At 37.5% G+C, this 17,118-nt stretch overlaps 1 protein-coding gene across 1 annotated transcript; it reads left to right on the top strand.

Moving 5' to 3' along the window:
- Positions 1–499: 499 nt before the first annotated feature.
- LOC139946315 (DNA excision repair protein ERCC-8-like) lies at positions 500–16,586 on the top strand. The gene is made up of 9 exons (XM_071943941.1): positions 500–857; positions 1,764–1,865; positions 2,392–2,597; positions 5,510–5,645; positions 7,186–7,289; positions 8,047–8,171; positions 13,069–13,266; positions 14,613–14,711; positions 15,050–16,586. Exons 1-9 carry the CDS (start codon positions 685–687, stop codon positions 15,119–15,121), a joined length of 1,215 nt encoding a protein of 404 aa, XP_071800042.1. The 5' UTR covers positions 500–684; the 3' UTR covers positions 15,122–16,586.
- Positions 16,587–17,118: the final 532 nt, after the last annotated feature.

The following is a 17,118-nucleotide window of genomic DNA, read 5'->3' as shown; positions in this document are numbered from 1 at the left end:
GAGTACCAGTTATGTAGTGAGTAGAGTAGAGTAGAATCCTACTCGTACATGTACCGTAGGAAATCTGGGGTGGATTTCACAAAGAGTTGGGACTAGTCTTATCTCGAATTAGGACCAGTTACTCGTCCTAACTTAGGACTATCCATGCAATTTGTATATCTCCTAGGATTAGTCCTAAGTTAGGACCAGTCCTAACTCTTTGTGAAATCGACCCCTGTTCACATATCTTGCACCAATTGTGCAAAACAGGTTTTTGAAACCGTTACTAGTCGGCTGACCTTGAGGAATGAGGTCACATTTTGTCACTCTTTCAAAAACATTATTTTAATTATTTTAAGAATGAGTTCAAATAAAATTAATTATTACATAAAAATTACTAAAATAAATATGACTTATGTAACAATGATTTACAATTATAAATAATTTGCCTTAATATTTAATAAAATAATAAAAATTAGTGGTTTAAACTTTATTTAGGTGAAAAGGTCACAATATGGCGCCCCCCTTGTTGACACTTTTTCTTGCACAAATTTATGAAACTGCGGTAGGTGGTTGTTGATTAAAGCGCTACACACTCAAACTCAAAAATAAAATCATGTGAAACAAAAAGGGGTTGACTTCATCGAAAGATAGACAGCATTATGGACATTCTGCAGTGACGGAAACCACCACTGTCCACCAGTCATGTTGAATTTTCTTGAGGGCCTTCGGAACGGGAGACAAAAACCCGAGTCTCTGGTCCGTGCTGAAGTGACGAGGAGAACTTTTTGTTTAGAACTGAGTAAAGGCAGAGATGTGCAGAGAATTCATCAAAGTGGAGTTAACACTCTGGACATCGACCCTACTGAGGGAAAATAGTGAGTCATTTGATTTGTTTCCAATTTGATTGAATTAATTAAAACTTAAATTAAAAACGTAAATATGAGTCTTTCATGACAATAAAATTAATATTTGTTTTTATTAAAAATAAAATGTTAGTCAAATTAAACTAAAAGAATTGTAAATTGTAATGTAATTGTAAGTAAGTGTTATATTAGGAAAAGTTTCTGTATGGTGCCACCACTTTTTCATTCCATATCATTATCAAATAATAAAGTATATAATTTACCTCAATGAGAATGAGATATCCCTTTTTGTAAAAATGAGTGAAAAAGTGGTGGCGCCATATAATACGGAAAGTTATCCAATTTATCCAACCTTCACTATTTCTTTGTCAAAAATATTGATTTGATAGAAAGGTCCAAGTTTATCTGAATAGCTTCTGTGTCACGCCACCACTTTTTCGTTCAGTATGAAATTATTTAGTAATTATCTAATTTACCTCAGTGAAAATGAGTGAAAAGGTGCAGGCAGGATATGGAAAGTTATCCAATGTATCAATAAAGTTCTACTACCACTCCAGTTGATTGAGAGGACTTAATATTCCAAACATGATACAAATGAACAAAGGTCCAACATTCATCAAAACTTATTGAAGTAAACAACATTTGTAAGCAATTAAAAAGGTGAAGGTCAGACACACACACGTGTAGCTTTTGTTTTTGAAAAAATAGTTAGAGTGGCCTGACGCTTTGGTCTGTCCTAGCAGAGTCCTTCTCAAAGCCTTCATGATTGAAAGACTCAGTAGGGTCGAAACGTCAAGCAACCAACTATTTTTTGGCATACACCACAGCCAGGTAGAGTTGGGTGTTTTACAGTTTGAAACTGCTATTTATTTTATAATATTCCTTTTTGACTCATTTCTGTTTTTTCTTCCACTGCAGTCTTTTATCTGGAGGATCTATGGGCGTTTTAGCTATCTTTGATATTGAATCAATACCAGCATCGAAAGAAGTCACCAGTAAAGCTGTTTGCACTGTAGGAAGGTAGGATTACCCCAACTGCTGGCACAGACAGAACAACATAAAAGTAAAACTTTTTTTAAAATACAAAACTGTGATAAAGGTTACCAACACAGTGTCAGCTCTATCTCATAGGGTGTCATGGTCGAGTGGAATAGAGCATCGAATTCAAGTTCTGGTGGTTAAATCATCGGAATGTGTGTTCGAATCCCAGTCATGACATTTGTGTCCTTGAGCAAGATGCTTTTCTATAGTTGCTTCCTATTGTTCATCAGCCAGAGAGAAACGCTGATCTTTAAAAAAGTATTGTCAGTTGTTTCAATGTTACGTACTGTACAACTCATAAACTGCACAAACAACATGCGACATTGTATGTAAAGGAATTTATTTTGTAGACACGAAACTTGAAGAGTGTTTTCTTTTTTTACATGCAGTCAAGCTGGTCTACAAATCTTGGCCCATCTGATCAACACCATGTCAATTTTCGTCGAAAACGTTTCAGTTATGATGGCTTAATCAATGTAGTAAAAAATACATTTTTGATTTACAGATCCAATAAATATGTCCACAAGCGAAGTGTGGAGACGGTTCAATGGTACCCACATGATACTGGCATCTTTACCAGCAGCTCCACTGACTGTCTGCTCAAAGTGTGGGATACCAACGCCCTCATACCAGCAGAGACATTCACAATGGATAAACCAATATATTGCCATAATATGTCACCTATAGCTACCAAGCACTGCCTTATTGGTGGTAAGTACTGCCCTCTACAGACCAGTTTGTGAAAGTTTAAATGGAAGATTATATTCTGCTTAAAAATGTGTCTGGAATGGGAGACTTTGGAACGCTTGGTGGCAGCAGACTTACCAGGTAAAATCCATTGTTCTCTGTCATGTGCGCACGCTCAGAACTACGTAATCAATGGAAATTTATTGGTAAGTCTGCTGCCACCTAGCATCCAAAAGTCTCCCATTGAGCTGCATATATGTTGATAAATGTCTTTATTCCAGTTATGTTTTTCCGCATGTAGTTGTTTGTCCTCTTTGAAAGATACAATGTACACTGAGAAGGTTGAGTCCCACAAGTGGCGACATTGATTGATTATAATACAGAATGATAATTCAAAGTGGCCTTTTGGTTTAAGGCCATTCAGTATAGTTGATGTGACCTATGTTTACATTCAAACCGCCCTCTGTTGACAAAACACTGTACACGTCATGTTGTGCTGGGCAAAAAGACGCGTAGTCATGGTAAAATTGCGTGTACTTTCTGGTTGGCTGCCAAAACACAAAGGGTTTTGCCCGGCGGCATGCGCGCGAATCGTGTTATGGTTTTCGAGTGATGTCAGAGGTCACATCATCTATAGCCACTGTTAAAAACTTTTGTTTTTGAGATATATATTTTTTCCAAAAAATAAAAAACTGCCAATTGACAATAAAAAATAACAGAGCAAAACCCACAAGTTTTAAGGTAAACAAATTGAAAAAATTGTTCTGCAGCCCCTTCGTCTATCATGATCGTCTATCATGTCTGTTCATTATAATCAGACAACCTTACTCCGATAACCAACCTACATGCCTGATGGGGAGCTGGCAGACATTTCTTTTTCAACAGGCATGATATTCTTCCTACCTTACATGTACATGTAGTCTGACTTTTGGTTATTTTCCCCTTAAAGACAGTGGACACTATTGGTAATTGTCAAAGACTAGCCTTCACAGTTGGTGTAACTCAATATATGCATAAAATAATAAACCTGTGAAAATTTGAGCTCAATCGGTCATCGAAGTTGCGAGATAATAATAAAAGAAAAATAACCCTTGTCACACAAAATTTTGTGTGCGTTTAGATGGTTGATTTTGAGACCTCAAGTTCTAAATCTGAGGTCTCGAAATCAAATTTGTGGAAAACCACTTCTTTCTCGAAAACTATGGCACTTCAGAGGGAGCCGTTTCTCACAATGTTTTATACCATTAACCTCTCCCCATTACTCGTCACCAAGATAGGTTTTATGCCAATAATTATTTTGAGTGATTACCAATAGTGTCCACTGCCTTTAATCATTTGAACCGTCGGTAAAAGCACAAATTATGTGTACTTGTAAGTCAGCCCTTGTCCTCATTAAAATATTCATACTTTTTTTCCAGGGACCTGTATCATGCTTCTTGTTTTTCAGTTTCCAGGAAATAGCCATCACAAACTCCTGAAATGGGAGAGCTTTGGTCTAAGTGATCTGCTTTATTTGAGGCATTACTTTGTTCTACAGATAATAAATAGTTTGTCAATAATTAAAACTCCAATTTAGGTTGGGTGGGTCGGGTGGCCAAACAAAATTCTGAGCTCGGACAAAGCAGGTGTTGTGGCTTCAAATTGCTTGCTATGAACGTTTAATAAGGGAATAAAAGGGTAGCGACGAGTTCTTCAATGTACGTTTAAAGCCAGCAGGGTCGGCAGCCATGTGATGAGGGCCTTTATCGTACGGCAAGGACCCTGCAAGGTTTTGAGTCGCTACTCTTTTATTCCCATTCATAAATGCCCTTTTGTTAAAAAACGTAAACAAATACAGTTATAGACACTTTAACAATTGCAAATTCGAAGTTTGAAATGTTTTTTTCCCAAACTTTGTGAAGAATCTGTTCGAGGCGCATGGGTTGTGTGTACGCGCGCGCGCTTAGATTACGCGCTGATAGTTATGATTTGCGCATTCCGCAAGATAATCTTGCACGCCCGGCACGCGGAAGCTAGCTCAGTGTTTATAACAAGCTCCAGTGTGCATTAACAAAAGGTTTATGCACACCCACGTGACACGCTCTCCACCAATAGGAGTAGAGAAACTGTCTGGGGTATTTATGAATTGATGTTAACTTTTGCATCAGGGATAAAGAAAATGATTTGTTTCTACCCTTACACCAATGTGTATACTTAGTACTTTCTCAAGTTCTGTGAACAAAATCTACAGGCAATCACTCGGGTGGGATTTGAACCAACAACCTTTGTATTGCTAGAGCAGTGTCTTACCACTATGACACCGAGCTGGAACGGTCGTTAGAGGCAGTTAAACTTTTATTAAATGCTAACGCACAGGTGAAAGGGTAAAACCAAAAAGGTATCCTTTCAAAAATGTTTGTATGTTTTTTTGTATATTTTTTCATTTCATTAAAGTTCAGTTTAAAGACACTGTTGGTAATTGTCAAAGACCAGTCTTCTCACTTGGTGTATCTCAACATATGCATAAAATAACAAACCTGTGAAAATTTGAACTCAATCGGTTGTCGAAGTTGCAAGATAATAATGAAAGAAAACACACCCTTGTCACACGAAGTTGTGTGCTTTCCGATGCTTGATTTCAAGACTTCAAATTCTAAATCTGAGGTCTCGAAATCAAATTCGTGGAAAATTACTTCTTTCTCGAAAACTACTCCAATTCAGAGGGAGCCGTTTCTCACAATGTTTTATACTACCAACCTTTCCCCATTACTCCTTACCAAGTAAGATTTTATGCTAATAATTATTTTGAGTAATTACCAATAGTGTCCACTGCCTTTAAAACTCAAGTGAAGATTATGTTTTAAGTCGTTTATTAATTTTCAACTGAAACTGAAGGTTTGAAAGTGTATTTCCATACCGTTTTTCATATATGGCATGTTTTTTTTGTTTTATTGTAGTGGCTTCACAAAGTTCACATATCTCACTGTGTGACCTCAAGTCGGGGTCGGCGACGCATATTCTGAAAGGTCATAGGGCATCAGTCATGTGTTTGAAATGGTCTCCTAAGCAAGAGTTTCTTTTAGCATCTGGGAGGTGAGTTAATGTCAGCAGCATTCAAATTTGTCTCGCCATTTTTTTCTATTTCCATTTTGCTTTTTTCTTACTTTGTTTTTAGTATTGCAATAGAAATCTTAGCGAGCCCATGATTGAATTGGCAGCTACGGCTACAGCTTGATCACTGCGTCATTATGCATTGAAGTATAGAACATCCTTAGCAACGGGCGCAGCCATAGCCGTAGCTGTAGTCTCCATTACGGATATGGTCTTAGTCTATGAAAGTTCTATAGACATCGCACCATTGCATTGGCAGCTCTCTGTTCATTTGGAACAAACTGCCTTTAGATATCAGGACTGTCTCCGCATTCAATGTGTTCAAGCGTAGCCTGAAGACGTATCTTTTTAACAATGATCTTCTGTAAATATTTCCTTCAATGAATTTTTACTACATTTCTGTGACTTTTTATTATTGACACAATACATGTATGCCGCTCTTTTGAACACCTTTGTTTTTTTTTTAGATTGATGGTTGAGCTTCCTGTGCTTTTTAAATATATTTTTGATGCCCTATTTGTCTTTTTTTGTAAATTGTATTTTATCCTTGTAAATTGTTTGCTGTATTGTTGGGTTAGTACCAATTTTTTTGACTCTTTTTAATATTGTAAAGTGCTGGTTTGATGTTGGGCTGTGTATATATCCTGCTCATTATTATTGTTATTATCATTTTGATTGAGCATAGGAAATGTTATTCTGTATCACTTTTCCTACTATTATGTGTCATGTGCTTCAATCACTCTTCAACCTGTGACTTTTACATAAATTTTTATTGAAGCAGAACTTTAATTAACCCAATGTTTATTAACCTAATGGGAGACTTTTGGGACGCTTGGTGGCAGCAGACTTACCAGGTAAAATCCGTTGTTCTCGGTCATGTGCGCACGCTCAGAACTACGTAAACAATGGAAATTTACCGCTGCCACCTAGTGTCCCAAAGTCTCCCATTCACGTCATTATCAGAATAATCTAGGTTGCACCATTTTGGTGGTCATTGTCACTCTGCGTTATTCAGTGAAGTGCGCATTTTAGGCAAGGCGACATTTACACTTACATGTAAACCTATTGACCGCCAAAATGGTGAGCGTGGCACAGTCGCTGCGTGTTACTGTACGTGTGTGCACTGGGTCAATAGGCCAGGCAAACCTACCAATTAATCATATGCAGACAGGGCTTGAATTGTACTCTGTGGACCACAGGTTTTTTTGGTGGCCTAGTTTTTCTGTGATTCCTTCTCAAAAGTGTTGTCATTTGTTTACAATTTATGATGTATAGGCCTACTGGGGGCGGTATTTATATTAATTTGAATTTATATTTATCTATTGTTCTAAAATTTGTATTATGTATACTGTGTTGTGTTATGCCTGAATACAGTATTATCGTAAATTATTGAGAAAATAGAGTTAGCTGTTGCAAACTGCTTAACCAACTAAAAGGCAAAAAATAGTTAATGGCCTGATGTTTCGACTCTAGCAGAGTCTTTTAGAAGGCTAACAAATCAATTATTATGCCCTTTTTTCAGTCAGGACAACAAGTTGATGCTGTGGGACATTCGAAAAGCCAAAGGATGTTTAATGGCTTTGGATCAACATAACGGAGAGGCTGTTGGACACTCATCAACTGCATGTAAGAAATCATTCCTGTGTCTTTATCTATATTTAACAAATACAAAATACTGGACTTCATGCTTTGTGTGTCATGACCTCCAATCGACTCTCTTTTATTTGGCAATTTTTAGCACCAAATGAAAGAGCAGATTTTCAAGAGCATTTTAAAAATTTATAATTTTATTGGGATTCCTCAAAAGAGAAAGGTTTAAAAAGATAACAGGCCTTGCAAGTATTAAAATGTGTTCAACTAAAATTTGGGTTTCAACTTCTTATGGTCAAGCCAGCCCCTTCCCTCCAACTCCCGTTCAACCCTTTGTCTCCCATTCTTTTTCTTTGTGCTTTTTGCCTCTCTGTTCGTGTATTTCAACTTAGCTGCTGATGTTATGTTGTGTTGTCATTTAGCCTTTCAGAAAGACTCTGCCTTTGAAACCAGGGGTCGATTTCACAAAGAGTTAGGACTCGTCTTATCTGGAGGATTAATCTTACGGATTAAGCTTAACTTAGGATTAATCTTACGGTCTGCATGCTACAGTGCAGTGTTGGGACTCGTCCTAAGTCCTAAGATTAGTCTTAAGTTAGGAAGAGTTTTGTGAAATCGACGGCAAGTCTCTCTCAAAGGCTAAATGACAACTCTACACAGGTATACTGGTGTAACCAACACCAGATCCATCCATTTAACAGTTAACAACTTACTTTACTTTCTCAAAAGCAAAATGACAACACAAAACACATCAATATGAATATTGGTGTTACTAACAAAATTTCTATTTCAGTGTGTACAGCTCATAATGGACACGTCAATGGTCTTTGTTTCACTGAGGATGGTCTACGACTCTTGAGCTACGGCACGGATGATCGTCTTAGATTGTGGGATATTGCAAGCGGAAAGAATACATTGGTAATTATGTCTTTTTGTTGTTAAAAATACAGTGTACTTCCTCTATTGCAGTTGATGTGTTTGGACAAATACAGGTACATCTGCTTGTCCTGTGTATCTGTGATTTGTCCTCTCAGTGTACTATAGGTTTGATCTTTATATCAGGAGTTTATAAGAGGAGACGTAGGTGTGTCTACTCTACCAGTAACTCAGGTTATTGTTAAAGACAGTGGACACTATTGGCAATTGTCAAAGACTCGAGCTTTTACAGTTGGTGTATCTCAACATATGCATAAAATAACAAACCTGTGAAAACTTGAGCTCAATCGGTCATCGAACTTGCGAGATAATAATGAAAGAAAAAACACCCTTGTCACACGAAGTTGTGTGTGTTTATATGGTTGATTTCGAGACCTCAAGTTCTTAACTTGAGGTCTCGAAATCAAATTCATGGAAAATAACTTCTTTTTCGAAAACTATGGCACTTCAGAGGGAGCTGTTTCTCACAGTGTTTTATACCATACCATTGCTCGTAATTAAGAAAGGTTTTATGATAATAATTATTTTTAGTAATTACCAATAGTGTCCACTGCCTTTAAAGGCAAAGTATACAGTCTTGTTTCTAGAACGGTTTCTAAAATTGTTTTAATCCTATGTCAACGTACATGTATTGAGTTGTAAGAAGAATAATCTGCAGTTTGAATACACAATTTTGAGAAACTTTTCAAGCAAGAGATGTTTCTCAGATTTAAATGTTAATGATCCCATCTTTTTAAAGCCACATTTCTTGATACATAATCAACAGCTTCAGTGCTTCTTACCAAGTGAGTTTTTATAGAACAAAAAATTGTGATTAATTTTAATGGTATAGTACAGCAAATAAGTTCTTATATTGTGAAATAAAATGGTTGCCCCAGTGTTGGTTGTATGTTGAACCGAGAAAATACAGTATGAGCAGCATGTAATGCCAGCTTGAGGCAGATTAATATGGAAGTGAGCGAGCGAGCCCTAACAAAGGTAATTGAACAAAGTTAACCCTGCTCAACGCTTTCTTCCAATTGTGATGACTTGTCTTCCCTTTAAAGCCATTATACACTTTCGGTAAACAGTTTTGTCCAAGTCCCACACTTCGTGTATCACAACTTATATATAAAACAACAAACCTATGAAAATTTAGGCTCAATCGGTCATCGGAGTCGGGAAAAAAAACGGGAAAACCCACTCTTGTTTCTGCGCGTTTTGCCGTGTCATGACATGTGTTTAAATAAATCCGTAATTCGCGCTAACGAGAATTTATATTGTTTTACCGTTTTATCAAAAAGTAAAGCATTTCATGGACTAATATTTCAAGAGAAGTGTTTTACCATTACCTTCTGTAAACCCTGTAAATTATTTCTAAATCTGTGAACTTTTTTGTGTTTTTTCTGTACCGAAAGTGTCCAATGGCTTTAAAAAAAGGCCTTTTGCATTCTAAACGATTACTGCATAATGATAAATGCTATAGCACGATGCGCCCTGCCACTAGCAATGCTCATTAAATGCGTACCGGCGTCTGGGAGCTATTACCGTAACCTCAACGGAAGCCTCTCAAAGCTTACTTTCAAAAATACTTGTCTTGATCCCTCTCCATTGCGGTGAAGATAACCAATATACAGAATGATTATACATACATCCGAGGGTTTGATTTGGGGGGAAAATCCTCAAGACTGCTGGGTTTTCAGCTCAAAACATTTACTGGACCAAGACCAAAATTGAAATGGGAAGATCAACTTATTATTTTGTTGGTATTATTATGTTTAGTATTCTTCAATTATCAACAAAATTACATAATTTTAACAAAAACACTTAAGACAGCGGGACTTGTTTGGTCAAGAGTTTTGTGGCCCGATGCTAAAATCAATGGCCTGCGGTCCAGTGTCAAATTTAAGCCCTGTATCTGCCAAGTCTTTCGCTCCTGGGTCGCCGAAGTTTTAATATTCATGCATGTCCGTATCACCACAATATGCCAAGTACATGTAGATCTCTGAATCAATTCTTTCCTAGAAACTGTCTGTTTTCCTCTGTGCCTATAGTAAGCAATTCAAAATCTTTCCAAATATTTAAAAACCTGATTACTGTCTGGCCATTACATGCCAATCACCTGTCATGGTTGTAATTGATGAGTAAATGATTGCCGTACATACTACTGACTGAGGTCAGTAGTTTGAGTGTCGGCACTGTAAACTCAAAATTGGACAAGTCCGGCGGTCTTGCATTTTTCAGTTGAATAAAAAAAACTCACTGTGTGTCATATCTTGGAAAAAAAATATAAAAAAATTACGTTCAAATGTTGACTTTGAGCCCTCATTTCTATCGAGTAATAAAGTATGATAGTAAGTATATGCACATGTACGTTACCCTTTAGTGCCAAATGAGAAATAAAATCCATGTTAAACTGTGTCAGGAGGTTTTTTTTCTCATTTGGATTCTGGTCTTGTACAAATAATTCTGGTCCAGCAAACATTGAGCTAAAAAACCTGTGGTCTTGTGGATTGTTTCACTCCAATTATATTTCCTTATTTATATAGGATTTAAAGCACTCGCACAACATTGGTAAACAGTATTGTCCAAAGGCCCACACTTTGTGTATCACAACTTATATATAAAATAACGAACCTGTACAAATTTAGGCTCAATCAGTCATGGGAGTCGGGAGAAAATAACGGGAAAACCCACCCTTGTTTCTGCACGTTTCGCCGTGTCATGACATGTGTTTAAAATAAATCTGTTATTCTCGCTATTTTAAAAATTGATTATTGTTTCAATGTTTTCTCAAAGAGTAAAGCATTTCATGGAATAATATTTCAAGAGAAGTCTTTCACCATTACCTTCTGTAAACCCCGTAAGTTATTTGTAAATCTGTGAACTTTTTGTTTTTGTTCTGTTCAGAAAGTGTCCAATGGCTTTAAACAACAATCGAACAGAAAAAAACCCAGGGTATACTTCCCCTTTAAAAAGAAATACAGTACCTACCAAAAAAATCTATTACAGTCGTACTGTGACTACTTTAAAGGAAGTAATTTTTGTTTATCTAGGACATTAGTTGATCATTCCCGTCTCTCAAGGCTTTTTACTTAAGACCAAAAGTATCAAATGAAGACTCTCCGACCATTATCTCACCCTAATCCAGTATTGATTAAAAAACTATTCCCCATTACGATCTCAGATTTCAATTAATCAGTATACTTCATTCCAGGCATATACATTGTACATGTATATATACACCTGTATTCAATAGATTGATTGCACATACCGCCATATTTGATGATAAACAATGGAGAGTCCACACATGTACGCGCTGCACACAACTCTCAGCCAATGATAGCCTTGTAAGTGTGCACAATAGACCTTTTGCCATGTTTGCATTGACGTTATCCAGCCGCCATCTTAGAGGAAAAACGGTGACGAAACAATCGAGACGCACGGATTTGTACGCGCGGCGTACAGTATTGACCAATCAACAACCTCCTTTTGACCTCTAGGTGAGGGCGCCCTACTGAAATGACGTCATGTGCGGTCTATTCATCAAAGATGGTGGTCAATTACATCATTTGCAATCCATACTGGTTTGATTGGCAGCACATTGCACCACAGCACCTTGTAAACCATTACATGAAGCTATGTAAAATGAGCAGGTCTCATACGTAGTCCCACATACCTTGCAGGTAAATACTGTATGTTAAAGCGCCTTGAGCGTCACTGAGTGACCGATATGTGCGCTATATAAGAAGCCACTATTATTATTATCTATAGACTGACCTTAACAAAGTGCTTCAGGATTCTTTTTCCTCTAATTAATTTGGATGCTCATATTTAACCACCTGCGTTCAGCATTAACTAAAGTGGGTGCCCAGTGAATGGAGGCCTCTTTATTAAAAGCAAATATTCCCTGACTGAGTATCAAGTGCCTAGGTATGTATGCTTTACAGACGGACCCTAGCGAGACAGTAAATGCTTAGAGCAAACGCAATTAGATTTTTTAGCGCCAATTATGGGAGTCGTGCAATGCAGAGAGTATTTACATGGGCTGTTGAAAGTGTTCAGGTTTTCCTGCCCATGGCAATCAAACCTTCTTGTTTTAATATTTTTGAGTTGAGCAACCATTAAAAACCAGTCGACGGCATGGGTTATGTATGGTGGCATAACTGTGCAGAGAACTATTATCAGGCATTTGAGCTGATTTCCTCTTTTGGGGTTTTGATTTTCCTTCCTTTTTTCATCACTTTCTGTGTACAAAACTATAGGAATATCATCTTTTCCTCCTTTTTTCTTGCATGTTTTTTCTTTTCCTCTGTGATTATAAGACAGTTTCTTCATTCCTATTGGTCGAGAGCAATGGGCGGGTCAGTTGTGTCACATCATGCGATACGCGCGACACCCACAGCATTCCCTTATAAGGAGTTGTTTACCCGAGGGCTGCGGAGGTCCTTACCATTTCATAGCTGGAGGGGTGTTGAAAGAAATCATTGAAAAATTGTAATTTCTGCATTTATTTTCATTTTTTTACCAAAAGGGTATTTATGAATGGGAATCAAAGTGTGTTGAATCGGTTTTCAACTAGTGGTTTAAACCCGCCGAGGCCTGGTTCTTGATAATTTACCTCGACTTCGTCTTGGTAAAATTAACAAGAACCAGGCCTCGTTGAAAACCTCTTCACCACACATTGATTCTCTTATTAATTCTCATTAAAACCTTTTTGTTGATAGTTTTTGTTTTATTTGTAAATTTCTGATTGTTGATTTTTGCTGTTAAAATTTTCCAAAATAATTATAAATTTTGTAAATTTTAAATTTTTTATTTTGTAAGCTGCTTAACCTAATTTTGTGGCCAGTCACTCAGTAACAATTGATCCATTTTTTGAATTCAAACTCTGTGACAGGTGAACTTTGGTAAAGTAACCAATGATTCTAGAAAGAACGTCAAGCTAGCCGTGTCTACAGGGTCCGTACCCGATGCAGCCTTCGTACCCAATACAATGGACCTCGCTGTATTTGACCTCCAGAATGGGGAGCTAGTCTACGACCTCAAAGGTCATTACAGCAATGTGAATTGCTGTGCATTTCATCCACTGTTCCAGGTACAGCCAGATAAAAAAAAACTTGTTACTATCAAGCATGTCAAGTCTATTGCTCCCTTTTTTTCTTTTAAAAATCGTTTCGAGGTATTATGGCCACTATATGAGTGCACTGTTCGGTTTGGGTGTATACAGACAGATTTACCCACCATATCTCAAAAAGGCTTATTGGTCTACTCGTTCCCTTTGCATGGTCATTGTTCACATTCAATGTTTAAAGGTTTACTTTGATATTTAAAGTCACCTGGAAATATAATTTTTTTTCTTTCAAACATAAGAGTATATGCTTACGAACAATAAAACAATTTTTTTAGTAATTGTTTGTCACGATTTATATGTTTAAAAAATATATAAAGTTGTTTGGGGGGCTGACTCCGCCTACCCCTTTTGTGATGTCAATCGAGGCAGACTTTGCCTGCAATGCGTTTAGTAAACACACGTGCAAAGTACATGTACGTCCAAGTCGTGATTTGGTACATTTCAAAAAGTGTTTTTCTGCATTCAGCAGCAATACACCTGGTCGGCATTGCCGGGAAAAAAAGAAGTCTGCCTCGATTGACGTCACGAACAGCACCCTCTCCGGTCGGGGTCTACTCTTAAATTTGTAAATAACATAAGAACTGATTTTTTAAAACCTTAGTTAACTGTTTATTCACATTCCACTCATCAAAACACATATATTAGTGACAAAAGCTTTATTTTGAAAAAATACCACTTCCGGGTGACTTTAAGTACTAGTTGGATTTTAAACTTTGCATGGTTGGAGTATAATCAGGTGATGTTTGCGAAGCACCATGCGTAAATCTCCTTTAAATAGTGTTGGTTCTGAAAAGAAATGGTGGTTGACAAATCAATGTTTCGATCACTATGCTGTGATTGTCCTGACGATGATCAGCGTGTAGACAATCGGAGCACTCAGACCCAAATGTTGAGTTGTTAACCACCGGTTCTGGTACTCAAAAGAGATGGTCCTGCCGCAAACCTTGCATGACTTTGATATTTGTTCAATAGAACCTTCAGCATGAAGCTTCCATCTTTTTTTTCTCCATTTAACTCAGTGTAACCAAACCGAGGCTGGATGGAATGAAGTAGTCTGGTTCCTTTTAAACTCAGCAAGAATTTATACATAATAGCTGTTACAAACATTGTGAAAGTGCATACGTGCTGCGCAAAACTCTCACTCAATGATGGCCTTGCACGTGTGCACACATCATCAAAGATGGTGGTCAATGACGTCATGTGCAATCCACCTGTAATTTTCACATATTGAGTTAGAAGGTCCAAGAGGTACTCTTAGCGCATAACGATCTTGAAACCTGACTCTGCGTTTTGTATGGATTTTTTTTCAGGAGGTTTACAGCGGGGGAAATGATAGTAACGTTCTACTCTGGGAGCCGGATGAGGGTAGGGTCGTTGACCTCGGCGAAGAAAAACCTGAAAAACAGAAGGTAAGAAGTAAGAAGTTGTCTTTTTTTTTTTTTACATGCTTTGGTTTGATTGGTGTTTGAAGGTTTTCATGGTGTGGAGAATAAGAGTAACCAAAAATAGAAATATGAATAGTAAACTTGCGGGTACAACCATGAGTAAAATCTCTCCTAGAAGGAGTGGTGGCTCTGAAAAGAGCCGGTTTGGTCTCAACGTTTCGAACAGTATACTCCGCTCATCTTCATGGTTGTACCCCAAGTTTACTATTCATATTTATATTTATAGTTGCTCTTATGCTTTGGTTTGATTGTTTTTTTTTATATGTTGATCTATTTTTTTGTTTTCTCTTTATAATTGACAGAAGGGTCGGGTGTTTTATGGGCAAACTGTGAATGCAACGGAAGACGCTTGGAGTAGCGATGAGGACGGTTGAAGAGAAACAGAGGGCCTTCTCCGAGAAACCAAAATCTTTCTCAATTCCTAACTCTTGATGCTCTACGTGGATGGTTAACCATCACCATATTTCAGGTCTTCTTCATTGGAAATGACAAAATAATAAACAAAGTGTTCTGGAGTGATGTGAATCAAGTGGACACACTCACCACACTGTAGAATATGATGTACAAGAGTGTGGGTTCAAATCCTGCCCATTACCACAATGTTGTAGGTCTAGTGCACTGGACTACAGCTCAGGGTGTACCAGGTTCGAATCCTAGCCTTGACCCTTGAACACAGTGTTGTAGGTCTATTAGGCTGGACTACAGCTCTGTGGTAGTGCTAGAGTGTGGGTTCGAATCCTGCCCTCGACCACAATATTGTAGGTCTAGTGAACTGGAGTACAGCTGTGGTAGTGCTAGAGTGTTGGTTCGAATCCTTACTTTGAACACAACGCTTAAGGTCTTGTGTAAAGGACTACACCTCTAGGTTTGCTAGAGTGTAGGTTCGGATCCAAGCCTGGTCAATCACCTAACCCTTGGGGAAGACATTTTAAGACCCGGTAGAGAAGACCAGATGAAACCTGGGCTAAAAGGAACACGTTGCCTTGGATCGGCCGAGTTGGTCTTTAAAAAGTGTTTGTAACCGTGATTTAAAAGTAGAATACAATGATCCACACTCATTTGCCTCGAAATTTAGTGGTTTTCCTTTTACTTTGCGAACTAACACGGTCGGCCATTTATGGGAGCAAAAAATTTGACTCCCAAAAATGGCCGACCTTGTTTGTCGACAAGGTAAAAGGAAAACCACACTTTTTCGAGTGATACTTGTGTGGGTCATTGTATTCTACTTTTAAAATATCTTTCTAATCATATTAATTTTATAACAAACGGTTACAAACGCTTTTCAAAGACAAACTCGACCGATCCAAGGCAACGTGTTCCTTTAAGGCTTCATCAGGCAATGAGGAATGGTTTGGGGACACTGTTTGGCAATCAATCAAATCAACCAATCAGGCGCTGAGGCACAGAAGAAATACACAAAGTCATTGATGGTTGGCCTCCTGAAACAAGTGGGCTTTCAGAAGTGTCTTGAATTTGTTGAAGGATGTTGTGTCCCTGATATGATTTGGAAGTTTATTCCAGAGTTTGCGTCCATATACCGAAAGTGATGTTACTTGTTCTTGGCACTACAAGATTTACCAAGTAAATCCATTGTGCTCTCAGAACTTCAACAAAGTACTAGTACGTTTTGTATCTGATGCTACTAAGCGACCCAAAGTCTCATGTGAATGTGTATAATTATTGCATCATCAATGAACAATTGCAATTAAATTTAAATTATGCACAACTCAGTTTCGATACAAAGAAATTGTACTTTTCAGAATGGAGATGAAATAATACAATTCTAGCGTTTTATGTATTTATTTGTACATGAATATTATGTAAGTATTTTTAACAAGAATAAAATATTGTAATAAAAATAAACCAGTGTTTTTTTTGCTGTTATTTTGTTTGTTTGTGATTAAGTGTAAGCACTAATTGTTTCTAAATTTTGATTTGACTCAATTATAAGTTTTTGTGAAGAAGGTAATAAATGCGAGTAAAATTCAAATCTATGTTTTCTTTAACAAATGCACTACCCGTGTTTTTGTTTCACATGGCTCGTTGTTAAAGGATTTGGATTCATCCAGTGTGATGAAGTGCAGCGAATGATAAACTTGTTTTCGGTACACCCCTAGGTGTTATTTTTTTCTCTCTCCCTTTTCCCGCCCTCTTTAATCACAATTTCATTGTGATTGAACGGGCTCTGTGTTATTAGAAGGAAGGTGTACGTTTTGGTAATTGCCCTTAAAACCAATTGCCCGAAAACCCTTGGTTGGAAGCCTACATTAGCGTTTGATAGTGTTTAAAGGAACACGTTGCCTTGGATCGGACGAGTTGGTCAAAACAAAAGCGTTTGTAACCGTTTTTTATAAAATGCATATGGTTGGAA

This window comes from Asterias amurensis, chromosome 13 (genome assembly GCF_032118995.1).
Source record: "Asterias amurensis chromosome 13, ASM3211899v1".
Classification (NCBI taxonomy): domain Eukaryota; kingdom Metazoa; phylum Echinodermata; class Asteroidea; order Forcipulatida; family Asteriidae; genus Asterias; species Asterias amurensis.
This window is presented reverse-complemented; position numbering and strand designations above follow the sequence as displayed.

Excerpts from the sequence above, each read along its gene's own strand:
- LOC139946315 (XM_071943941.1), top strand. The coding sequence starts at position 685 with ATGTTGAATTTTCTTGAGGGCCTTCGGAACGGGAGACAAAAACCCGAG. Across the intron at positions 858-1,763 it reads GACCCTACTGAGGGAAAATA|TCTTTTATCTGGAGGATCTA; the intron begins GTGAGTCATTTG and ends CTTCCACTGCAG. Across the intron at positions 14,712-15,049 it reads AAAAACCTGAAAAACAGAAG|AAGGGTCGGGTGTTTTATGG; the intron begins GTAAGAAGTAAG and ends TATAATTGACAG.